Source organism: Pezoporus wallicus, unplaced genomic scaffold (assembly GCF_028554395.1).
Source record: "Pezoporus wallicus isolate ANWC-B61680 ecotype Strahan unplaced genomic scaffold, APGP_CSIRO_Pwel_v1 contig_6566, whole genome shotgun sequence".
Classification (NCBI taxonomy): domain Eukaryota; kingdom Metazoa; phylum Chordata; class Aves; order Psittaciformes; family Psittacidae; genus Pezoporus; species Pezoporus wallicus.
The window spans coordinates 3,978,097-4,004,234 of NW_026638763.1; the positions used below are offsets into that span (position 1 = coordinate 3,978,097).

At 51.5% G+C, this 26,138-nt stretch overlaps 1 protein-coding gene across 2 annotated transcripts in view; it reads right to left on the bottom strand.

Annotated features, from left to right (window-relative positions):
- Positions 1–4,758: 4,758 nt before the first annotated feature.
- PCBP3 (poly(rC) binding protein 3) overlaps positions 4,759–26,138 on the bottom strand; it is a 41,798-nt gene continuing 20,418 nt past the window's right edge. The window contains exons 7-13 of one of the 2 annotated variants that reach the window (XM_057412364.1): positions 24,631–24,774; positions 21,919–21,960; positions 18,413–18,491; positions 17,649–17,708; positions 15,127–15,179; positions 12,335–12,504; positions 4,759–5,030 (exon numbers count right to left, since the gene is read on the bottom strand). In XM_057412364.1, the coding sequence (XP_057268347.1) occupies positions 4,985–5,030; positions 12,335–12,504; positions 15,127–15,179; positions 17,649–17,708; positions 18,413–18,491; positions 21,919–21,960; positions 24,631–24,774 (594 nt within the window). In that variant the 3' untranslated portion in view covers positions 4,759–4,984. The remainder of the gene's footprint in view (positions 5,031–12,334; positions 12,505–15,126; positions 15,180–17,648; positions 17,709–18,412; positions 18,492–21,918; positions 21,961–24,630; positions 24,775–26,138) is intronic. The other variant, XM_057412365.1, reaches the window with a different exon arrangement.

Sequence of the window (26,138 nt, forward strand, 5' to 3'; positions counted from 1 at the left end):
GGGGTCAGCCTGCAAACTGCTTCCCAGCTGCCATAGAATCCCAGAGTGGCTTGAGTTGGAAGGGACCTTAAAGTTCATCCAGTTCCAACCCCTGCCACAGGCAGGGACACCTTCCACTAGAGCAGGGTGCTCCAAGCCCCTGTGTCCAACCTGGCCTTCAACACTGCCAGGGATGGGGCAGCCACAGCTTCTCTGGGCACCCTGTGCCAGCGCCTCAGCACCCTCACAGGGAAGAGCTTCTGCCTTATCTCCAACCTGAGCTTCCCCTGTTTCAGTTTGAACCCATCACCCCTTGTCCTATCACTACAGTCTCTGATGAAGAGTCCCTCTCCAGCATCCTTGTAGCCCCCTTCAGACACTGGAAGCTGCTCTGAGGTCTCCACGCCGCTTCTCTTCTTCAGGCTGAACAGCCCCAATGTTCTCAGCCTGTCTCCATACAGGAGCTACTCCAGCTCCTGCTCATCCTCGTGGCCTCCTCTGGACTTGCTCCAACAGCTCCATGTCCTTCTTATGCTGAGGACACCAGCACTGCACACAGTACTGCAGGTGGGGTCTCACAAGGGTGGAATAGAGGAGCAGGATCACCTCCCTCAACCTGCAATCCCCAACTGGTCACCCTATTTCCATGCTCAAAGCTGCAGGATGGGAGCAGCCGTGAGCACTGCTCCAACCACAAACCCCTCTGGAAAACGTGTGGCTTGTGGTGTTTCTGCACATGGTGATTCAGCTTCCTACAGCAGATCTCTGCAGGAGGAGGCAGCAGAGAACCCCCTCTGAGCAGGAAAGGATCACCTCTCCCAGCACAGGCAGGGAAGCATCACACAGCATCCTATCAAAGGCAGAGAGCAGTAGAGGAAGGTCTTGCACTTATCCAACCAGAAAGACTCCAATGGAAGAACCAATCTGCGCCATGCAGCATCTTCCAAACCCCTTGACATCCCTGCTCTCTGTTGCTTCGTGCTCATGGCAAGGAGCAGGACAGACAGGACGTGGTGTTTCTCCACTCACATCACTGGCTCATATGACCTGGCGTGAACTCCTCTGCTGTGCTTTTTGCCAACTGGGCTGGCCTAGAGGAGGAGGAGAAGGGGGGGAGAGCCCTTCCCTCCCTTCCTGCACCATTTGGGGACATGCTCTTCTCTTCCCAAATCACTGCCAGTCCAAGGAGGGGAGGTTTCCAGCCACTCTGCCAGCGCAGTGTGTATGGGGTGGTGGTGTTCCCCATCCAGCCACCCTGCAGATCCTGTATATGCCAGCACAGCTCCACCAGGAACACCACAGCCCCACAGCCAGGCTGGTGTGGGGTGGGTTAATGTTTTTCCCCGTTACCTCACACTGGCCTCTGGTGCTATGGAAAAAACAAACCATCTGGTAATAATATTTCTCTAAGAGCTGTCTGGGTCTGTGGGAAAGCTTGGCTCAGCTTCTTAGGGATGAGGAGTTGAGCTAAAGGCGAGGTTGCAGATGCGGTGCTGGGAGCTGGAGGGGAGGGAATAATGCTTTTGGGGCTCCTTTTTCTAGCCCCTTTGCAGTGCTTGAGGGGGGATCTTCTCCTCTGTAGTAAATGGAATGCCAGAGCATCACACACTCAGGATGCTGGGAAGGTGAAAGAGTCCCGCTCTCTTCCCCTGCACTACAGCAGAGGCTTGAAAGTGAGCAAAGCCAAACACTTCCACATCCGTTTTTTCCTCCTTTTCTCCAGGGAAAAATGTACATTTTACATTGATAAAACAGGAACAACCCAAAGTGGTGGCTTTTGGGGAGGGGCTTGGGAGCATTGTAGTTTGAGGATAAACTGGCCCAAAGTAGGAAGATCAGCAAGACGTGCAGCATCCTCCTCCGCCTCTTAGGGAGAACAGAAGTGTATGTGTGTGTGTATGCACATACCCAGCCCTAGGGACACCACTGCATGGCAGGGTGACAGAGCTCATCCAGAGCCTGTTACAGAGCACATCCAGGCAGGCACAGCATGAAAGCTGGGTGGAAAAGCATGCGCTAACCCCTCTGGCTCTTGGGTGGGGAATAGTTTCCATCCTCTGCTATAAAACACGTCGCTTTTGGGCCATTCCCAAGGAGTGGAGCATGCTTTGCCAGGCTGGGCACATCTTCCTGGGGAAAGGAGGCACCAGGCGCTCGAGGAACAGCCCTGGCTCTGGCCACACACCATGGGGTGGCACAGGGCTGCTTTGCTTTGGGTTCACAGCAGTTGGACCAGCCAGCATCACCAAACTGTAAGTGGATGCTACCCGGCATCATCAAACTGCAAGGGGATGATGCTACCCGACATCATCAAACTGCAAGGGGATGATGCTACCCAGCATCACCAAACTGCAAGTGGGTACTGCTATCTGGCATCACCAAACTGCAAGGGGATGATGCTACCCAGTATCACCAAAGTGAAAGGGGATGCTACCCATCTGGAAACACTTGGGTTTCCCCTGCTATGGATTACAGCATCACTTCTAAGCTCCCTTCCCCTGCATCCATGTGGATGCTCAACAGCTTCTTGGTGCATGGCAGCACCCAGGACTGGTTCCAGCGAGCCCAGGTGGAAAAGGTGGCATGAAGCTGGAAGTGCTCTCCATCCTCCCCATCCACACCCAATGTGAGGTTGTGCTTCTCTTTGCATCCCTGGCCTACTTCCTACCAGCTTGTCCTGTCTTTCAAGTGCTACAGCCCAGCTCATCTCTTCTGCAGGGCCAGAAGACCACCTCTAATGACTCATTTAATCTCCTCCTGCTCTTGGGTGTCCTCCACTCCTCTGGATGTGCTTTCATTCCCCCCTGTGTAGGCAGCAAGCACTGGGAAGTGCAGGGATCTATCTAGCTTGTTGGATGCCCTCCATGGATGTGCTCCCTGGCACAGCACAGAGCCAGCCCAACTCCTTCCCATGCTATTCCAGGGGGGATGAGCTACCCCAGCACAGCAGCAAACTCCCTGAAGTCCCTGTTAGCTCATTCCCAGGCTGTTTCTGCTCCCAGTCTTTTATACACTGTTTATACTCATTCTTTTCATCACTCCAACACTCATCACATCTCCTTTGAGGATGCAGCAAGGCATGCAGCTTTACACCAGAGCCAGATCCAGCCTGCAGCCTTTCCTAGAAGTCTAAACCAGGTCAGCTACCCTAACTGGCAAGGATGCCTTCCCAGCCCTCTCTAAGCAGTGCCAAGCATCCTCCTCTTGCAGACAGTGAAGAAGAGACTTAAATCACCCCACCATTCTGCTGTCCTCAAGCCTGTTCCTCCTGCTCATTGCTCAGCTGTGGCTGAGGCAGTAGTGATGACCCTGATCTGGAAGAGAAGCAGGGAGGACAACTATCCCTTTGGATACAAAGGGGCCTTTTAAAAGATACCAGGAGACATGAGCACAAGGCACACAAGGAGAGGCTGAGCTGCTCCATGCTGAAGCAGGAGCTAACAGAGGAGATAGCAGTCCAGATGCACCACAAAAGAAATCCCAGAGGTCATAAAGAAAAATGTCTCCCTTTCTCTGCTTTATCCTTTAAGAGGAGCCACCAAAAGCAAAGGGGCTGCTTTCATCTCCAAACACTCACCCTTGCAGGAGGGATGCACTGAGTTCTGCAGCCAACTGCCCCCTATCAGAGAGCTGGAGGTGATGGGGACGAGTGTGGGGCAGCTGCATCCCTTAAAGGCTTCACAGGGGCACATGTGCTGTGTGTTTCAGCTGATGAGTCCTGCATAGGAAAAGCCAATGCATGCAGGTGAAGGATGTTAACATCCCTTCACATCCCATCTCTCCATTGCGGGCAGGGATTCAAGCCCTGTGCCAGGCACCCATCCTGGCTGGGTACCAACACACCATGGTGTGCATCTTCAGTCCATGGCAAGTGTGGCCTTTGCTGTGTTACCTCATCCAAATAAAGAGAGTTGTGAAGGAAAGCAGGAGCAAAATAATGTTTTTCTGAGTAAATTCCCATCCCAGGCAAGATAACAGTGTGTGTTAAGGATGCTGCCATGGATGCTTCCTGCAAGCTGGAAAAGGTGGCTTTTCCTCCTGGGGATATTCTGGGATACAGATCATAAAATCACTGAATAGGTTGGGTTGGAAGGGACCTTAAAGCTCATCTACTTGTACCCCAGCATGGCTTTTGTCTTTGCTTCCCTATGTGGCAGAGGTCCGGGCAGCCAGTGCTGGCTTCTCCTGGTTGTGTTTAAGCCCTCGGGCTGGACCAGTTGGGGATGGAGACCCCTGCCCTGCACCAGGGCAACATGTAGAGATGGAGGCAAAGCTGACTTATCATCATTATGGAGGGACCCCCCCCCCCCCCCCCCCGTGCTGGTTTTACCCAAGGGCATGGGCAGGAATGCAGGTGCTGGTTTGGGAGCTGCCATTGTGTGGGGCTGGATGGGCACATCCCATAGCTCATCTGTATTCCTGGTGGCCCCTGCTTCTGTTCAGGGACCCAGCAGTGACTCACACTTGTTATAAACACATCTCCCAACAGATAATGAATCCCGGCCCTCACTGCCTTTGGGGAAAGCTCTAGATTCTCTTCCCAGTGCTCTCCCTCCTCCCCTCCTGGCAGTCCCGCTCCGATGTGGGATTGTTTCCTGATGCTGAGTGGAGCCAGGCTTCTGAGGCCCTTTTTTCCAGCCTGTTGTGGTTTGCTTCGTGAGCTGAGTTTCCCCATTAACCCTTCTTGTAGGGGACCAATCGAGTACCCCACCCCCCTGCCTGTGGATGCCGAGCAGCGTGCGCATCCATGGGGGAACCACTTTTTGCTCTCTAACCACATTAAGCAACCAAAGCTTTATTGCAGTTACACAAGCAACCCACCAAGTACATTGCAAAGCAGCAGGGGAATGAGGGGAGATAAAGAAGCACAGAGAGGGGAGATGCTTGCTTGCAGAAGCAAATACTGCAGCACAGAGGAGAGGGAGAACCTCATGGGAAGCTGACAGCATCTTCAGGGGGTCTTCAAGCATCAGCCACGGGCACTGCATCCGCTGCATCCCTCCAGTCAAGCGGTGAAGGTGCTCTTCCCATGGGGATCAGGGTCTGGAGAGCTAGGAGGTCAATCAAGGGAGATGGTCAGGGCACAGCTGAGGCTACAACACTGGTGCTTCCCCCTCCCAACCCCTTGGTTATGGGGATGCATAGAATCATAGGATCAAACAGGCTGGAAAAGACCTCATCTGGTCCAACCACTGCTCAGCACTGCCAAGGCCACCAGTAACCCATGGCACTGAGGGCCTCATCTACACGGTATGTGAACAATTCATTGGGTGCTGAGAGCACTGGGGAACACTGTACAGCTCGGTCTGTGAACAGTAGGAAGCCTGTGAGCAGGATTTGGGCTTGGTGTTGCACTAAGGGGAAGCAAGAAGCCCACCCTGCCCATGTTCTGGCTGCCAAGGAGCCACGGTCAGAGCACAGGGGATCAAGCATCACAGGCTGAATCTGCACTTCAAGATGCGCTGCACCATCCTGTGCATCTTGAACTCATTGCATTCCAGCCTGAAATAGTTGGAGAGGAAATCAACTTTAGGCAAGGAAAGTAATATCAGTATGCGACTGAAAAGCAGTTCTAAAGGCAGTTGGTCTGGGGTGTCCGGGCTGCATCTTTAGCTGCCCGTTTGTAGGCACTCCTGAAAGAGATTTGGGAGCATAGCTGCTTGAGAAGAGCACACAGCAATTTCCCTTGGGAAAACCCCAGCACTGGCTGCAGCAGTAGCCTCAGGTTAGGTCATTGCAATAAGGGTGGGAGCTCCTTCCTCAAGAATCCCACCAAATGAACCCCAAACCCCGCAGCACTGAATGAGAGCTTTTGGATGTGCATAATCATAGAACCATGGAATGGTTTGGGTTGGAAGGGACCTTAATGCTCATCCAGTTCCAACTGCATGCCATGGGCAGGGACACCTTCCACTAGAGCAGGTTGCTCCAAGCCCCGTCCAACACTGCCAGGGATGGGGCAGCCACAGCATCCCTGGCAATGGTCTGCTGCCATTGTGCCCATGCTTCCTGGGAGCATCCCTCACACTGGAACCTCATCTGAAGCATCAAAACCCAAAGAGGCTCCAGACTCAAGCATAACTCGCCCCCTTTTCAGTCCAGATGATGTTAGGCACGGGCTTTCCTCCAGGAATAACTAATGCCACTGAGAAGGCTGCCTGCAGGGAATCAGAACCCAGCAGTCCAGGAGTGCCTCAAATACTTGCACATCTCAGCTTTGCCTTTTCGGATCAAAGCAGTTCTTTCTAGAAACAGCAGGCATGTTTTAAATCAGCACTGTTGAGAATGGGGCTCACAAATGGAGCTTCATGGCTCCATTCTCATCCTGTTCTCCATGTGCAGAGCATTGTTGCTGGGAAGCGACATTCCCGTGGTTAAGCTGCCTACGCAGGGCTCTGGGAATCCAGAGCCAGCCTGGGTTTGCACTTGGCTGGGTTTAGTCTGTGGGATGCTTTCCGAGTGACCTGGTGTCTCCTGTTCCTCTTTGCAGGACAACTGTGCTGAGGCTGAGTGGGAAAGGGGGGGGGGGCTTCACATCTGGAGTCAAAGGAGTTGCACATCTGGTACATTCAGTACTTCCTCAAAGTCACTGACTGCCACGTTACCCTTTGGATGGAGGCCTGGGGCTCGACACAGAGCACAGAGGATTAGGATCTGCAGCTGGATTTCCTTCTCTTTCTGAAGGGAAAGCAAAAATTAGCCTTCCCAGCAGAACCCCAGCTCCTTACAGTATCCAACATGGGAGCAGGGGAATCACATGGATGCCATCACCTTTCTGCAAGTCATTCCACCCTGAGCTGCAGTCGCTCCTACCAAGAGCTGAGGCATAGAATCATAGAATGTTTTGGGTTGGAAAGGACCTGAAGATCATGCAGTTCCAATCCCCTGCCACGGGCAGTGAGATCAATGGGTCTCGTGCTGCCAACCTCATCCCATGCTGCTACCGGTACAAGCGGAGAGCATGGGGACACCCATGGCCAAGAGAGCTGGTAGCCATGCATGCTTACCCAGGTGGGCTGGGGTGTCCCCATGAAGGTCCCAGCACTGATGGGACCCTTTTTGTGAAGTCCTTTATCCAGGTCTGGGGGCAACAGCACAAGAGGGATGTGGAGCTATTGGAAAGACGCCACGGAGCTGCTGCAAGGGCTAGAGCAGCTCTGCTCTGGAGCCAGGCTGAGACAGCTGGGGTGGGTCAGCCTGGAGAAGAGAAGGCTCCTTAAGGGGAGACCTTGGAGCAGCTCCAGTGCCTAAAGGGGCTACAGGAAACATGGGAGAAGGGCTTTGGACAAGGGCCTGTAGGGACAGGACAAGGGGAATGGCTTTAACCTGCCAGAACAGGGGAGACTGAGATGAGCTCTTAGGCAGAAGCTCTTCCCTGTGAGGGTGCTGAGGCACTGGCACAGGGTGCCCAGAGAAACTGTGGCTGCCCCATCCCTGGCAGTGTTCAAGGTCCCTTCCAACCCAAACCATTCTCTGACTCTTTCTTCTGCAAGCGGATGCAGCAGAGGATGATGTCCTCAGTGCCATAGGTTAGCGGCGGCATTGGTAGTGCTGGAGTAAAAGGTGGACTGGATGACCTTAAAGGTCTCTTCCCACCTCCTTGATTCTGGTTCTGTGACACCCAACCGCTGCCAACATCGCGGCTGGAGCACGATGCACGCAAAAACCTGGTCAATGGGGACACCTAGTGACCTCCCTGAGGCTGGGGGCTGCAGCCGGGCTAGGTCGGGGCACATGGGCTGCTGGGCTCTCATAGACCCGGCATTACAAAGGGGTCAGAAAGGGTTTGCCCGAGCCCCTGCCATTCTTCCACCCCTGTGGCCAAGGATGAAATGAGGCTCTGGATTCATCCCATCCACAGCACAGAGACATCCCCCAGAAACCCTTCCTCTGCCAGCACTGGAGGGGTGAAATTACCCTTGCTAATGGACCATAAGCTTGAAATTAGCATAATTCAAAATGACTAGCATGAATACATGGGTAAAAAACCTGAATTACAACTCAAAAGTCTATGGAATTTAAAGAGAGTCCCTGGTTAAAGTCACCCTTAGGGGAAAAAATCTCTTTGTTTTTCAACTCCATCATGTATTAGATTTGCAAATAGGATCTAGAGGAAAAAATGCACATAACAATAGACCAAACACTGGATTTTGGGAGCGTGACCTGGGAAGGACATGAGGGGGAGTGGAGACCTTCATCTGAGGCCCAAGGGGCTGAGCAAGGACCTCAGCTGGCCCCTCTCTGATGGAAATCTACTACGTTCCATGGGTCAGGGGAAGCATCAGACCAATGTTTTCCTGCCAAAGTAACCATTTCCCACAAAAGAACGGATTCCCAAAGTGTTTGAACTGAGTAATACTGAGTTGGTTCCTTCCAGGAATATTGAATCATTCCATCTGGATTAAATGCGTCACTTTGAGAGGGAAAAGCCATGCATTCAAGCTGTTCTGTTGATCAACTGGGATGTTCACCTTGTATTGGATATTAGAGATGGGCATATGTTTTTCCCAGTGGCATGGCTATGGATGCATCCCTGGAGAATTAAGTCCATCCAAATGCAAATCCAAGATGTAGCACAAGTAAAAGCGAAACGCAGAGGCCTCCTTCCAAATAAAACAGCAAATCTTCTAAGACATTCCAAAGAAATCAAAGCCCAGTTTGATACATTCCTTGGGATTTTGTTATCGTCGTTGTCATCAACATGTTCCCAAGAGATACTGCAGTTGTTTAAACACCTCTTTCTCACACACATCTTAGAATCAAGGAATGGTTTGTGTTGGAAGACACCTTAAAGCTCATCCAGTTCCAACCCCTGCCACAGACAGGGACACCTTCCACTAGAGCAGGGTGCTCCAAGCCCCTGTGTCCAACCTGGCCTTGAACACTGTCAGAGATGGGGCAGCCACAGCTTCTCTGGGCACCCTGTGCCAGTGCCTCAGCACCCTCACAGGGAAGAGCTTCTGCCTTATCTCCAACCTGAGCTTCCTGTTTCAGTTTGAACCCATCGCCCCTTGTCCTGTCACTACAGTCCCTGATGAAGAGTCCCTCTCTGCATCCTTGTAGCCCCCTTCAGACACTGGAAGATCTTGGTTACCACGTGCCTCCACCACCTGTAAGATCTACTTGTGCTCTGGCATACAGCCTCATGCTCCCTACAACTGAAAGGAGATTGTAGTGAGGTGGGGTCAGTCTCTGCTCCCAAGGAACAAGGGATGGGACAAGAGGAAACGGCCCCAAGCTGCACCAGGGGAGGTTTAGATGGAGCTGAGGAACAATTCCTTCCCCACAGGGTGCTCAGGCATTGGAACAGGCTGCCCAGGGCAGGGCTGGAGTCACCATCCCTGCAAGTGTTCATACACCATGGAGACGAGGCCTCAGTGCCACGGGTTAGTGGTGGCCTTGGCAGTGCTGGGCAGGAAGGAAGAGAAGGAAAGGCCACGAAGTCTTGGGGCTCAGCTGGAAAAAGCAATACACTGCCCATGTGGTACGGTGCAACAATGCATCGTGTGGCTGCTTTAGCTGCCTGGGTACATGATGCGTCCTGATCCCCTCATTTGCAACACAGGATAAACCCATGCACCACACATTTTGTACAATGGGAAACAAACAGCTGGGAAATATACGTGTTTGAGAGGAAGGAAGGATAAGTAAATCCTGGAAGCAGAAGGCAGGACCGGGCACGGAAGGTCTTGGGGAAGGATATGGGGCACAGACATGGCAGATCTGTCCAGACAATGGAGCATTGAGAGATGCTTATTGTTGTACTCTAAGTACACCAGCAGTGTTCAAGGCCAGGTTGGACACGGACTTGGAGCAACCTGCTCCAGTGGAAGGTGTCCTTGCCTGTGGCTGTGGGGTTGGAACTGGTTGAGCTTTAAGGTCCCTTCCAACCCAAACCATTCTATGATGATGATATTTTGAGGTGCGGAAAGATGCAGAGGAAAGGATAGGGCTGGAGATGGCAGGGTGATCCAGGAGAAGAACAGTCGGAGCCCATCAGTAGCAGAGCTGCACAGACATTTATTGAACACAAATGACAAACACAGCCAGCTTACAGAGCTTCCTGAGCTATCGTCCAAGGGGGTTGCTCTATGGGGGTTGTTAAAAGAGTGCTTTCAAATGCCCCTGGGGGTGTGAATCCTGGACGGCTGAGTTCTTCCCACTTCCAGTTGCTTTGTTAGTTAAAAAAGAGGATCATTCTGTGGAGGGGTGGGTGTGATCCCCTTCATTTAGTAGGAAAAACGGCTTGTCTGGACCCTGCCATGTTGCACTGTGGGTTGTGCATTGGCTTGGCTCCTGCACCCGTGCTCTGCATCCCAGAGGGGGAAAACCACACCTTACCCTGAGGGCAGGGATGCAAGGTGGCAAAGGTGAGCCAGGACAAGCAAAGCAAATGAAGAGGGAGCATCAAAGGAAGAATGGTGAGAAGAAGTAAGTACTCTGAAGCACGCACAGCTCTGGGTGGCGTCACAGGTCCATAGGCTACAGCAAGCACCGCCAACATCAACTCAAATGTGTAAGTAGCTACTATGCTAGATTGACACTAGAGACCCCATCATCTCCTGAAGTCTCACCAGCAGGAAGAAAACCCCTATTCCCCCCCCCCCCCCAAAAAAAAAAAAAAATCAAAGCAGCTGAAGCAATAACATCGTACGCTGCAAACAAGGACCATAACCAAAGAGTTTGGGAGCAGCCTCGGGAGCACAGTAAGGAGCTCGTAAAGAAACCTTCCCGTTGTGTGCATATGTGTAATGAGACGTCTGTTTAGAGTCGTTAGTAAAGAAAAGAGCACGTGTGGAGGCAAAGGGGTAAATGTACAGGCAGTACAGGCTGGGTGTCGGTGGCTGGAGAGGGTCGGGTGGTGCGGAGTGGAGGATGGTGGGTGGAAATTAGAGTGCGCCCATTCCAGTGACCTCAGACGTCAGCCTAGAATAGACAGGGGCAGAGAGAGGGGTGGGGGGGAGACAAAAACAGGCGCTTAATAACGGAGGCAGAAAAGAAAACGAAGACCCTGTGGGGCAGTGCTGCTCCTCTTGCTTATACCCAGCTCAGACCGGGGGGGTTGAGTGCATTGGGGGTCCCCATGGAGGGGGGGAGCATAGAGCCTTTCTCTTCTCCTCAGTGCTGCCTGTGATAGAGGTGCAACCCACCAGAAGTGCTGGCAGGTGACATCCCAGCACACAGATTCATTTGTATCAGCGTCCGTCCTGCTGAGGACAGGCGGCTGTGCCTGCATCCCTGGCTTCTTCAGGTTTAAAGTGATGGGAGAGGCTGATGATGCCTCATCCTGCTCCCTCAAAGCTCTAATCTCAGCCCTCCCCAGTAACCAAGAGCAGCTCAGTTTTCTTTTCTTGCTCTCTCTTGTTTCAAGAGGAAGGGGGGAATATCAAGGAGCTGCAGGGAAAGCCACTTGGCCATGCCCTCCATCCCTCTCCTGAGTGGCTGGAGGGGTGCCATGGATGGGGGCAGCGGGACAGCAGGGCAGGAGGAGATGGTGGAGGTCTGTTGCAGGTTGGGGGCTGAGGTGGGTTGGGTGCAAAGGAGGAGAAAGCACATACAGATCTCGCTGCTGCTTGCAGCCCATACCATCATGAACGTCAGAGTCGCCACCAACAGCCCCCCATATCCTCGCACACGTCTTGGCTGGAGGCAGGTTGTCACACCACCAGCTCTGCCCACCACAAGAGCATGGATGGGCAGATGGATTCGTCTCCCCTTAAGTTCCTCATCCACAAGTCCACACAAGCACACAACCAGGTCCATCATGGAGCTGGTCCCCACCCCCTCTCTCCAGTTACGCCTCCCCTATAGTCTCCTGCAGGATCCCTGGCCCCCAAAGGCACAGGCACCATCCCACCCCAGCCAGACGCAGCACTGGGAACCCTTGGCCTCCACAAAGTCCTGCTCCACCAAGCTTTTGAGCACGAAAAGGAAGCAATCGGGCAGTTCCCATGTCTTGCATTTATTGGACTGATTATATTCACTGGATGGAGGAAAAGCCTTTGGGATGCCTGGAAGCACGGCAGAAGAGGTGGCAGTTAAGAGATGCTGGGATCCCAGCGAGCAGGTCCCAGGCGACGCCTCCCCACCACTTGTCTCAGCTCCAGCCCCATCCCCATCCTCTGCCTCATCCACAGGGGAGAAGACGGCGGTGATTTTGGCCACCCATAAGCATAAATCCTTGAGCGAGGAGTGCCGGGTCCTCAGCCAAAGGCTTGGCTGGGGGGAGAGGTCCTGCTGGTGCCATCCGGTCCCCGCTCAGAAGCCACCCTTCATCCCAGCTGGCCTCAGGAAGCCCTTCCGTGTTCCCGACCACGCTGTCGGGAATGGGTTTGGCGCTTGGAGGGGGTCTCACCTGGCGTTGATGAGGTACTGCGCGAGGCTGATGTTTGCAGGGGTCCCTGTGATGGTGATTTGGCGCTCCGATGAGCCTTCCGTGGCGTTGGCGATTTTGATCTGCGCTCCCGACATCTGCCGAATCTCATTGATTTTGGTCCCTTGGCGTCCGATGATGCAGCCTATTAGCTAGAAAGAAAGCACGGAGGGGAAGGGCTGAGAAGCTCGGGCAGGCACCAGCCAAGAGCCTTCCTCCCTCTGTGACCTTAACGCCCATGCAAACAGGAGAGGGGTGAATTCCACCTGCACATAAGCACGGTCCTCCCAGGACCCATCTAGCAATCTGCTCTGCTCTGCTCTAGGGGGCAAATAGCAGTTGTCTGCACATGGTAACCAGCATCACTGAAGGGTTACACTGGGCTCATTTTGGTCTAATGCTTGCATAGACCATCACTTGCATGGTCTAATAACTGTCCAATGTTTTGCAAGGATGGGATAAGTCGTGGCTCTGACTGGGAAACTCAGAAATTCTGAAGGGGATAACTCCAGTTACCCCCCTTGTAAAGGTGGTTATAGAGGATATACTAGAAGAGGTGGAAGGTGTCCCTGCCCATAGCAGGGGGTTGGAACCGTATGATCTTAAGGTCCTTTCCAACCCAAACCATTCTAGGATTCTATGCATCAAGCCCACCACCTTTCCCCAGGGACAGCCCAACCCCAGGAGCAGGTGCACCATCCATAGCTTCACATTGCTCACACCATCCCACACTTCTTCTACCCCACTTGGGACACCCTCGCTGCCTCTGTTACCCCCTTGATCGCCTTTAATCCAGTGCAAGGGCTTGCTGGCATGTACAGGAGAGCACAATGTGGCTGTGGCACCAGCAGGAGAATCCTACTTAAAACCATCTTAAAACACGCTTGTGAAGAGATCAGAGGCTTGAATTTCCTCAGTTGCCCACCTCTTGAATTGTCCCAGTGGTCCTCAATGGATTCAACTCCCTCAGTCTTTGCTCTTGGTCATTCGGGCACCAAATATGGTTCTCTCAAGCACACCTGCAGCCTGGTAACATATAGTGAGATGTCCAGCTTTGCCAACACAGGCACAAGGTGTTTCTTCACGCCCTTCTTGGCCATCAGCATTTGAGCTCTTGTCCGATATGTGGGATGTTCACCTTGGCAGCTGTTGGATTCCTGTCACTGTAGAAGTGCAGACAACTACTCTTCCAAATGTTCACATCCTTTTGCCAGACCATGGGGCTGCCTTAGTGGTTTGTCCCATATGGGCCTGAATATACAACCCAGTGCAGGGCTAAGACAATATATCAAGTATCTCAGTGGGGTGTCCAGCCCACCAGCCACCCATCCTGGTATTCATGGCACAGAAATGACTCAGAGATGCTGCAGCAGATGAGATCAGACCTGCTGGGGAGATCTGAGGAGCCAAACTAGAACATCCAAGCTGAGCAGCACTCGAGTTTCTCCTGTCAGAAGAGCAATGAGATGTATGTCATCCCATTTCCTCGAGCGTAACCCCAAGCTCATCTAAACCACTAGAATATGCCTATAGACCCTTTGCTTTAAGAAACAAAACCTCTCCTCTGGCAGGGAGTGTTTCAAAGCCTTCAAAACAGGAGGCAGAGCTAAGGAGGCATGTTGCTGAAGGCAGGAAGGTGCAGGTGATGATATTTCATGCTGTGCACGTCTGATGAAAGCTGGGCTTGTGGTGGGCAAATGCTCCTGGATCCTGTGGGAACGCCCCAAGCATCCTTTCTTCCCACGTGGGCCCTTCTGCAAAGGGTTACTCACTATTCCTGAAGATGCTCCCATTGTTGCCAAGGTTACGGTTCCCCATGCTCAACCCACACAACAGATGTGGCTGTTGCAACTGGTTGCAGAGCTTCTTGAAGCCTTGCTACACGGACAGAAGCAGAGCCAGGATGAGCCATGTCTCTTGGGTGGAAGCAGAGGTGCTGGCAGTCACTTTGTTCTGCCACGTGATGGCCAACAGCAGGAAGAAGTAGCAATAGCAGCCAGACCCCATCAGAAACTCCTGGTGAGGCTGAAGGTGCTTGTAGGTGATGAAGATGGGGACTGAGAATGGAAGTCGTGCCCCTGCTTCCCATGATCCTGATTTGAGTGCAGGCTGGTTATCAACCAGTGTGGGCCAGTCCAGAAGCAAATGAGACCCATGCATCCAGCTTCCAGCTGCGCTGGGCTCTCCATCCCACCTGAGCATCCTCAAGCACCATCCTGGCACTGACTCCAGTCTCCTCCCAGCGAATATCCCAGTCCAACATCCACTTTACCACAATGCTTCTGTCTACAAGACCCAAAAGCTGTCTGCCATCAGTACTCAGATGTGTTTCAGTGTCCTTCAGACACTTGTGTGGCATTTGGTGGTACCAGAAACACTATTTACTTACCTTCTCTTCACCTCTCCTGCCCCTGGTAACTGTGCTTGAACCGAAACAGCATCTCAGGCCTGCCAGTGCTAGGTTAAGGAGCTCTAGTTTAATCAGGGCTGGTTCAGAACCTCTCATCCCCTTCCCAGTGTTGTCAACTGGGCATGTTTCATGAGCCCAGGAAAGGGAAAAGGAGCATGAAGAAGGACTGTACCTTGGAAATCTACCAATGGGGTAAAATCTAATGGGCACTTCATGCTGCAGGCTGATCCCCAACAGACTGCACATGGTATGAGTGAACCTGGTGAAGGGGCACCTCTAAACCTATTGAATGTGCCTGCAGCTTCTATCTATGTATTTACACACACATATATATGTGTATACACACACACTTGGATTTACTTACATCATTGGGAATGGTGAGTTCATGAGTACTGGCCGGGGGACTGGCATCCAAACCTGGGCATATGCAAGGGGAAAACGGTTACAGCTTGCAAGGCAGCGCACGGTGGAGCTCCGCTGCTTTCCCACAACAGGCAACACTGCAAAGGCTGCATCCTGCTCCGGGAATGGGAAGGGGAAAGGGATCACACACTCCGGAACAAGGAGAGGGAAGACAGTTGCTACCTGACTCTGCTGGAGCTGGCTGCCATCTTCCCCTGCACCCCTCAGGGATGGAATGTTGTCCACACACCTTCTAACACAGCAGCACAGAGCTGCTTGGTTACATCAGAAGCACCCTGAAAGCAGGGGATCCAGCAGTGCTAGCACAGGGCTATGGGGCTCTTTTGCAAGTTAAAGCCCCATAGACTCTCACACTGAATTGAAGCCTGACTGCTAAGACACACGTGCTAGCTGGACCCAGGACCAGTGGTCCCTCTGACTCCAAGGATAAGAAAGGCAAACAGAATGGAGATGTGCTTCCCTACGGAATCACATGGCAAATGAGCTAAAGCAATAATATGCTTCCTCGCAGCCTCTCCTGGAGGGTTCCTTCTCCAGTGGGAAAGGCTGGAGCCAGCAGTCTACATCCAGAGGGAAGAGTAGAGCACGCCGTAACATTCCTAGGTCGAAGCCTGCCTCTCCCACAGGTTTCCATGTCAAATCACCTCAGTGTTGAAGTAAGGATGTCCTACATCAGATCTGCAAGAGAGAAGCTGTCTGGTGGCTAACAGGAACTTACAGTAACTGCACAAACCCCCTTATCCATATGATATAAACTACTTTAAGAGCAGTGTGTGCGAGAGGATGAGAGACTGTAATGTCTGTATCCAAGGAAAAAGGGAAGAAGGAAGTGTAAAGAAGCACAAGGAGACTGGAAGTGTTGGACTACTACAACATAAGAGAGCAGCCACACGGATTCCTCATGCCTCATGGCAATATGTCATTGCCTTAATTGTGCTGAGCAGCTACTGCAAGCAGTGGCCAAGTTTTACCCAGCAGCAGTGTGAATTGATGTCTGCCTGGGTACCAGTGTGGTCAAACCAGATCTGAAACACTGAAACAAAGCTTTATGTGGCAATCCCATTTCAGCATCACCCCCAGAGAGAACAGTGATGGGCTCATGCATGATTCCCCAGTGCAGCTTCCCAGAGGTGCCAGGCATTGGCTTGCTGGATGTCTCTACCATGTGTTCCATTTGGGAACCACACAGAGAAGAGGAAACGCAGTGGATGGGGATGCAAATCCTCCATTCAACAGCCCTATGCTCTCCTTCTACCAATGCCAAAGCCTGCACAAACCAGCTCCTGCCCAGGTTTTATACAGCAGGCAATACTTAGTGCTGACTTTATATAGCACACTGCACTGGAAGGGACATCCCACCAGCCCTGGACCTGTCTTTCACACCAAGCCTCCTCACAGAGGCAAGGCAGACTGCACCTAACACCAAGCCATGTCTCTTAGGGTGTCCCTGCCTCTCAGCCATGCATTATGAGGCTCAGCTCAGGAGCAGCCTGGGTATGGCAGAAAACATCTTCTGAAGGGAGCAGAGCACTAGGGATGCATGCAGGGCAGTGCTGAGGCACCCATCTATCACCTATGATGATGGAAGCGCATCATAGATAGCATATCTAATGCTATCTAATATCTAATGCTCATAGATAGCATCCCCTGCCCTGCTCTTGGATGTCACCGAAGATGCTGGAAGCCATTGGGGCACACAGTGCCATTGTACTGCACCACAAAGGCCACTGGGGAATGGTCAGTCCTTCACCATTACCCAGAGACTGCTTATTTTAGCTTAGAGGTCCTCCCTGTCTGATATACACATGCCACCCCCATGGCTTTAATGTGTCACGTCAGGATAAGTGCCTTGGGTGATTGCAAAGGGCAAAGCAGAGCATGCAGAAAACTAGGCTGGGCAGGTTGGTATCAGGACAACTGTAGAAGCTGTAGGGCCTACTGGGCTATGTTTGCTCTCTTGGTTAGGTGATGTCCCCACACTGGTTTGAGGCTTCTCTAAGCTATGTAGGTTATAAAAGACAAGAACACTTGGCATATATGGGTGGATGTGTGGGACATCTGACATCAGCATCTCTCCTCAGGGTCTCTAACAATGCAGCTCGCCCTGAATGGCTTAGAGATGGCTAAAACTGTATGTCATTTGTGTCCCCACAGGCATCTTTCTACTGCTTTTGAGCACAGTTTATGCAGAATTCAATGAGAGAGGGCTCACTCTGATGTTTCTCCATTACACAGATGGCAGCTCTATGCAAACATCAAACCACGTAGGCAATACACTTTTTTCCTTGGACATTGCCAGGCACGGCGTTGCCCATTCTCTCCCTGCCCACCAAGAAACCCTATCATCTCCTCCACAACCACCACAGCTTATCCAGGAGCACAACAACGGCACAGTCCTATTCAAGAAACCCCATATTCCAACAGAAGCCTGCTGATTTCCCTGTAGCTTTGTGGGTTTTTTACCTGATGATTGGCCCATCAGATTTTGAGCTTCTTCGGAGGAATGTAAGGGCAGCTTTTCTCCTGAAGAGCAAAGAAGAAAGAGGTTTAATGCTTTTTGCCTTCAAGGAGATAAGCAATGTCACTTCATCTAGGAAGCTCAAAATATGATGAACATACTGTCAGAAAAGGCATTTCCAACCAGCACTTTGACCACCGAGCAAACAAAGGTGCTTTATCTCCATCCCCTGCACTTCCCAGGTCACCAGCTTTGGGAATGAAGCTGCTGAGCCACACCAGGACTGGTGGTCCTCCTGTCACTGCGGCTCCCTATGGCCACGGATCCTTCCCATTGCTGTCCCTGCTGTGGGGCTGCATCTGCCCCACTGGGCGCTGCTCCCCATAGACACTGGGGCAGCATCCCCAGCCAGCACTGAGCTGTTCTCCATGTGAAAGCAGGGATCTGCGCACAGCCAGGGATGCTGCCTCCTCTGGAATGGGAAGGATGGGAGCCTGGTGCTCATTGCTTCTGCTGGGGAAGCCAGCAAAGCTGGGAGCAAGGCAAGCATGGAGGATTCCAGGCATGCACAGTTGAAACAGCTCACCCATGAGGACCATAACCCCCAAGCATCCATCTAGTCTCCCTGTTAACCTTTCCCCGTGGACATTGCAACTTCCAAGCCTTACTTCCCCTGCTTGCTTCCATTAAATAGCATGAGTTTAGAAAGAGAGAGAAAACTCTACAGGTAAGAAGAGAAGGATATCTAGAAAGGGCTGTGGGTACGTACCAGGGAAAGCGGGGGTGGTCTGTCCAAGGGGAGTAAAGGGGGTTTGCTGCATAGCCAACTGGTGGAGCTTGGTCAACTGCTGAGGGGTAGGAGGGACATTAGAGCTAAGAAGGTTATTGTCATAGAGTACAACAAAGTCACACCGAAAATAAAGAACCAAATGATAACGGAAGAAAAGAAAGGAAACAGAAAAAAATCCAAACCAGGAAGCCATGGTGAGGCATGGCAGAAACATTAGCAGAAGGACTTGGCCTGCGTATGAACGCAATAGAGCCCAAATCTGTTGCAGAAGTGCTTGGTCAGGGTCTGAAGTACGGTACCAGCCTTCCCCTCTTTGGCTTCACAACCTATGCTGCTGCTTGCTTCAGGGTAGCTTTAGAGCAGAGAAGCCATCTCAAAGGCACTACCAAGCATGTGTCAGCAGCCAGCAGATGCTCTTTGTGATGCTGGAGCTGCACCATGAGCATCATTTCTGATGGGGAAACACCTCCGGGTGATGGAAAATCTGTGGCTCTTACTGTCAGCTCATTACAAGCAGAAGCCCTTGAGCAGTATGAGGAAATAGGGGCTTCAGCTATGACCAGTAGGTATTACAGATCCTTTTATCCCTTGTGCTTGGGTAAGGTTTTCATGCCCCATGGGAAGTGGTTGCATGGAGAAGAGTTAGTTTGGAATACATTTTGTGCTTTGTTCCACTGCTCCACATTTAAAAATGAAACCAAACAGAACCAAAACCAATGATAAACCAAAAGAAAACAAAACCAAACCAGGTTGAAGCCTAGCAGTGAGCAGGACAGAGTCTTCCTCACATCCCACTTGGCCATATCATGGATGCTCAAAGGATCATGAAGATCCCATCACCCCGCAGACATAAACTGCTTGTTGCACCCAGCAAGCGAGAGGCAGGACTTACAATTTCAATGGGGGGAAACGATGCTCAAAACCTTCCTTGCTCCTCCAGCATGGCTGGTGGGGAGGCCTGGCCAGCAGCAGTGAGAGGGAAGCACTGGAGAGAGGAGACCCAGGGGGCTGAGCACACATGGGAGAGAATGGAGGGAGGCAGTGGGGAGGAAAATGCCTGCAAGGTCCTGTTAGAGAGGTACCCAAAGGAGCTCTGCCTGGCAAAGACATAGTTTGGGCAGTGGCATTCAGCAAACACACGTAGTAACAGCGATAAACAAGCCTACAAGAGGAGGGGACGGCTACGCCGACGTGTCAAAGCGAAAGCTACTCCATGTGCACGGAAAACATCTCCCTTTTCCTGGAAAAACCTGGAAGCAAAACCCTGGGAGCACTTCTTTAGCCTCTGTTTTTCTCTACAGACCAAAGACACTGGTGGGGGAAACAGGCTGGGACAGGACAGCAATGCTGGGAGCAACACAGAGCCATGCCAAGCATCACTTGGTACCCACAGCAATGCCCAGGTACACCTCATGGGCTAACGGTGCGCACCTGGGAGCAATGCCCGAGCTAGGGAGAGCTTTCCTGTGCTCAACATTAATTCCACTCCCAAATTCCCCAGGCTCCAGGCTTCCACGGTCATCCTTTCACCTCCCACCACAGACTTCATGAAGGCAGGTAGCTACACATCACATTCGGAACAGCTTATGAGTACCCATACAGTGTATGTGAGCCAAAAGTCCAGCTGAGGTGTCGTTTTGAGGGGAGAAAATCAAGGCAGGAGCTTGCATTTCAGCTTTGGCATTCGACATTCTGCCCGCTCTGCAGTCATGAGGCTGCCAAAGGCATCCTCTAAACGCAGACACCTGCAAGGGCAATGCCCTAAGACCATGTTCAAGCCTAGATTCTGCACTGTTTAAAACGTCCTATCCTTGTGAGAGTGCTATGAGAGTAAGGATGGCCCCTGTATGAACAACCTTTTCCAGGTTCCATCTGCTGGGATTGGGTTAAGTGCAGCCAGCAAATGGATTTAATGTATTTTATCCCTGTCAATCCAAGGGATATAATAAAGAACACTACCGTGTCGGCACCACTTGCAAACGAAAACTGGGACAAAGAATACATTGGTCTCCTCTCACTGCATATGCAAGTGTATTTCTTTATATGTAGGGAGCAGAAGTGAAGTGCATACAATTAAGAGTATCTCTTAACAACTATCACAGCAGGCTCTTCCAAGCACATGTACACTGGTGTTGCATGGAATGCCAAAGCCTGGCCTGCACTAACCTGGGTGAAATCACTGCTCCTAAGATCAAAATCCAGCCTACAGCTCCTAACCGTTCCCATGGGAATCACGCATCCATGGTATCCAACAGCCTTGCCCCATTCTCAGTCATGCAAATAGGAATCCCATGATTTAATACCTAAGTAGACATCAGGAGGAATAGTTATATCATACTCTTTCCATGTGTGGGATGGCTGGAGAAGGCTTCCTACATACACCACACCACTTACAATTGAGCCACATCCCCAGAATGGCACTTTGTGCTCAGCCCGTGGACTCATAGCATGAAGGAGCCTCTGCAATGGGATTTGCTTGGAATTCTATCCCCTCTGAAACCCATATAGAAACATTCCACCTTTTTCCAAGAGCTCCCTTGGTTGTCAGACATGATTCCAACATTGCAGTGCTTCCCTGCTGCTTCTCATAGAGAAGTCCTTACAGTTACACTTGGTTTCTATGGCTGTTGGTACTTTTACATGCAGATGTGCCAGCAGATGTTCCCTACACGTGCTGTGGCTCCCAGACCAGCCCCAGCATCTGGGGCATTCGAACATCAGCAAAAACCCATCAGTGCTGCAAGCCTGAGTGAAGCCTGTCCCCAGAACCAAAGAGCACGAGACCAAGTGGGGATCGTGCCCATGATCCCCTGACCCATGTAAGAGTGAGCCAACCCCCCCAAAACAGCCATCAAACCCAGGGGGAACACTTTGGTCCAGGTCCAGCTCCCTAAGGGAGATACATAGCCATCAGGAAGGTGAGAGATCCAGAAGTGTGGTGCGTACCATCATCACCATCCCCTTCAGGGGATGCCAGTAGCATTTTGCCCAATGTCAGCCCCTGCTTCCAAGTCACCCAGAGGAGGACCCCCAAAACCACACATCACCCTGCCAAGGCTTCAAGCAAGAAACCACATGTTGCTGGAGCTCTTCTCCCCACACCACCGAAGTACTCAGCACCTAAATAAGCCCCTGTCTTACCAGTATTTTAAGAACAAGAAGGAAATAGAGGGGAAAGTTGTTTCTTTTTTTTGCTTGTTTTGATCATTTTAAGGCACAAAATGCACAGAATATGGTTTCTCTCCAAAAATAAAAAGGGGTAGCACTGAACAATGCAAACAATTTAGCATCAGGCCAAGTCCTCAGAGTACGTTTGGTGCTAACAGGTTAAAAGGCTATTGAAGGTATTACAGATACTACACACAGCCAGTTAGCTTGGAAAATCCGCTATTAATATTAATGTCTAATATTAATATCTTGTGAATTCACAGTAGCATGCAGGTGGCATGAAAGGGTAGAAGAAAAGAAATGAGGGTAAAACTCACATCCGGGTGTGGAATAGCATATTGTCCCTGAATTGTATAGGCCTGCAAGAGAAAAGAGAGAGATGTTATCAGGGCTGGCAGGGTCTGAGTGCAAAACCCCACGTCTCCTTGCAGATGGCTCTCCCTGGACTTTGCTCCCTTCTTCCTGATACTGGGTAAAAGCTGGGATTGCAGGGGGTAAAGAGCTCAGCCCTCATCCTGCTCTGCCTGGGACCTACTGAGACTCCATCACGCCTCTCCCCTTGCTCTGCTGTTAGTGAAAGCAGGGTGTAGGACCTTGAATCTTGACTTAAGCAGCTTCATTTTGAGGTTAGGACGAGGTTTGCCATGGCTAGCCATGGGGAGGAAACCCCTGTGATACATTAAATGCCCTGGGGCAGAATCCTTGGGGTGGGAGGGAGATGTACACCTCCAATCCAGGTTGCACATCTCCTGTCCACATTGGAGCCTTGGGTGACATGGTTTAGTGCGAGGTGTTCCTGCCCATGGCAGGGGGGTTGGAACTGGATGATCTTAAGGTCCTTTCCAACCCAAACCATTCTATGGTTCAATTAAACCCGAAGCATGCTAAGCTACCGAACTTCAGGGACTTCAGCTCAGTTTGGCTTTTCCAAAAGGAAAGAATGAGCTTTTTAAAGGTGACAGAATAGCCTGGAGCACAAATATAAGGTTGTGATTGCACTTTGCTGCATAAAAGAGATGCGTGAAACAAGAGTTATCTTGTGTAGTGGATGCACAGTGACATTACCATCACCCTTCACACCTAACCACAATCCTACAAAGCAAGCCAGTGCAGCGAGTCCATCCATAGTTTCAGTGCACAACTCTTAACATGCTTTGCCTCTACCCAGTATATTCCAGTGCTCTGCTAGGGAGAGAAAGACACTGCCATGCAGAAAGCCACTGGTGCTGATATCTTCCCAAGCTCAGGGATGGACTGCCTGCACTGCAATGGCTTTCACCACCTATAACTGATAAATCTGTGCAGATGTCTGCCAGACAAATTATTCAGGGGTTTTGTAACTCTCTGTTGTAAAGAATCCGAAAACAAGCATCACTATGGGTGAAGAGCCAGACCCTAGAGAACCCAACATTTAGGACTTAACCAGTGAGCAAAACGTATCACACTGGTTGGCGCATCATTCAGGTGATTCTCAAAGAAATGGCAAAAGAGATGGATAACACTTGGAAAAGGGAGAGTAAAGAGAGCCAAGAAGAGGGACTAACCCCTCTAAAGTTCCTGCAAATTCACCACATTGCTCTCAAACAGTAAAGTGTGGGGAAAAAAACCCGAATCTTGGAGGAGGATGAGGAGGGAGGAGGCAAAGCCCCATGCACAGCAATAGTGGTCCCAGTGCCTGGCATCCCAGTGTGATGGGGACCAGTACGTCCATGGGGATACATCAGAGGCTGCTATAAAAGCTTGTATTTCCCAAAGGTCTAAGTTGTTCATTAATTAGGAAAATTGATTAGAAACAGCTAATTAGATGCAGGAAGGTGTCTTGGACAGATGCAACTCAACTCTGACAGCACTGGCCTGTCTAACCCTGGCTTTCAGGAGCCGATAAAGGGGCTGACCCCTTTTGGTAGTTGCCACTGCATCCCTCAGCCTCCTGAGCTGCTTCTGCAGGTCCAACCCACCCCAGGCACCTCACAGCACTACTGACTGTTGCCTGCTGCCCTCTGCCAGAGCCAAGGGACCTCTCAGTTCAGAGATGGTTGCTTCATCCCACGGCATCACTTCTGTGCAAGACACCAACTTTTCGCCCACAGGAGCAATGCTACCTCCACCTTACTCTCCCTTTTGAGAAGAAAAGTTCACCAAGCAGCTGGACTCAAAGCTCTTTTCCGGGAGGGCTGCTCAGAAACGAACGACACATTCCTCCTCCTGATGCTGGCAGTGACTAAGATGCTAATTCAGCATGCTGCCTGAAATAGCCTGTGCCTTGGGCTTTGCTCCCATCCTTAGTTTGTCCTTCTGCTATTTACTGTGGCTGGGGAGAAAGGAAACAACTTGTGCAGAGGCCCCCTTAGGTACTGGGAGACCTTGGAGAAGCCTTTCAATACCTAAAGGGGCTACAAGAAACCTGGGGAGGGGCTTTGGACAAGGGCCTGTAGGGACAGGACAAGGCGAATGGCTTTAACCTGCCAGAACAGGGGAGATTGAGATGAGCTCTCAGGCAGTTCTTCCCTATGAGGGTGCTGAGGCGCTGGCACAGGGTGCCCAGAGAAGCTGTGGCTGCCCCATCCCTGGCAGTGTTCAAGGCCAAGTTGGACACAGGGGCTTGGAGCAACCTGCTCTAGCAGAAGGTGTCCCTGCCTGGAGGAGCTTTTTAAGGTCCCTTCCAACCCAAACCAGTCCGGGATCCTATGACTTTTAATTGGACTGAGATGACAGAAAATAAACACTTGCAGTCCCTGTGAGAGCACAATAACAGCCTCTCACTCAACAAGACTTTTCTTATTACAGTGGCAACTGCTGGCAAACACTGGATTTGTGTCTAACGAAGCAAACTCCAGCCTTGGTGCACGAATGCCTGGTGGAGCTAACACCCTGCTCCCTTGCTCTGCCCCCTTCATCCTCCAGCAGCTACTACAGAAGGCAAGACATCAACCTGGTTCTACCGAGAGCTTTCAGTCCAGCTGCCATGGCATGCAATGGATGGGATGACACCATGCAAGTGAGAAGGCAAGAAACCTGAGTGCACTAACGGGCAGCGGCTGGTGCTGCAGTAAAAGGCTGAGGTTGGCAGTGGAGGCTGCAAGCGGGTCGGCTCTTACCTGACCACCTGCAAAAATGACAGGGGTGGAGGCGGGCTTTGGGCGGTAGGGAATGGTGGCACCTTTTGGTGGGGACTAGGAAAAGGGACAAGGAGAGGGAGAGAGAACATTAGAACCAGCGTTCCTGAAACGGCGGCAAAGAGAGTGTTAGAAAGCACCTAAAGGATCACGGCCCCCGGGGGCCACCAACAGCAACACCCGCACCAGGTACACCGCGCTTCTGGACAGGAGGACACAGGGGAAAGAGAGTGTTGATGGACAACAAGGACAATGTGGGCACCTAAATGGCTTCCCAGCCCTCCGCTGCCTCCATCACCTTCACTCTGCTTGATGCCAACTAGAAGCCAGCTTGACAATGGAAGGCAGCACCTTCCTCAAAGCACCCCCAGATGACCCTCAAGCATTCGGGTTGGATAGGACTTGGAGCAACCTGCTCTAGTGGAAGATGTCCCTGACCATGAAAGGGGGTTGGAACTGGATGAGATTTAAGGTCCCTTCATCCAAACCATTCCATGATCTTCTGGTTCTATGAAATGGGGAGGTCCACCCATAGACCAGGCCTTTAATCCCTCCTGTGTGCAGTGCATTTCTTTGCAGCTCTTGCATGTCAACAGCCTTGTCCTGGAGTCACACCAGCCCCACTGAGCACCAGGAGCTGTGGGATGGGCTTGTGAGCATGGGCAACAGGAGTGAGCAGCCTCTCTGAGTGACGTGGCATGATGCTCAAGCTCTTTGACCCCTCTCATCTTCCTCACAGGGTCACCTTGAGGACTTGGTTTGGTCTATCACCATCCAAACCAAGACACGGATGGTCGTGCAGCAGATGCTGTAAGGCATAATCACTGTGGTCAAGACCTCCCAACTGCTGGTCCTAGCGGGACAACAGTGATCACTTTGGCAAGGGTGCCAAGCCCTGGAGGAGCCAGAGGTTGGAAACCCCCCTGACAGCAGTGAGGGTGCCCAGAGATTTTATCCCAGAGCTGCATGGTGGTAGCTTGCACCAGCTTGCTAGTCCTTGTAAGCAGCCAGACACCTGCAGCAGAGCCACCAACCCATATGCATTCCCAGTCCTCTTCCCATGGCAGTATGACACGGGGTTGGCCCTCTCCGTCTTGCTCCTCACTGCTGTGGCCTGACCAGTCCTGTGTAGGATGGAGCAGAAGTTGTAGTGATGCACATCAAGCTGTAGTGATGCATCCCGCTGTGCAGTGCGCAGGATCTTCTCACCCACATCATCTCTGTTCGTTACCTCTTGAAGAGGCCATAGGAGATATTACGGAGGTTTCTATGGATCAGGAGAAAAGACAAAAGCCTCCTGGTTCTACCTGAAGTGAAATGACTCAGATACTGCTATGGAAGGACAGGCAATAGAAATTACTCTCTCATGGAAAACTCTTCATTTTTTTTCTCTGTAGGTTCTTCTGGATGTCTACTTGTAG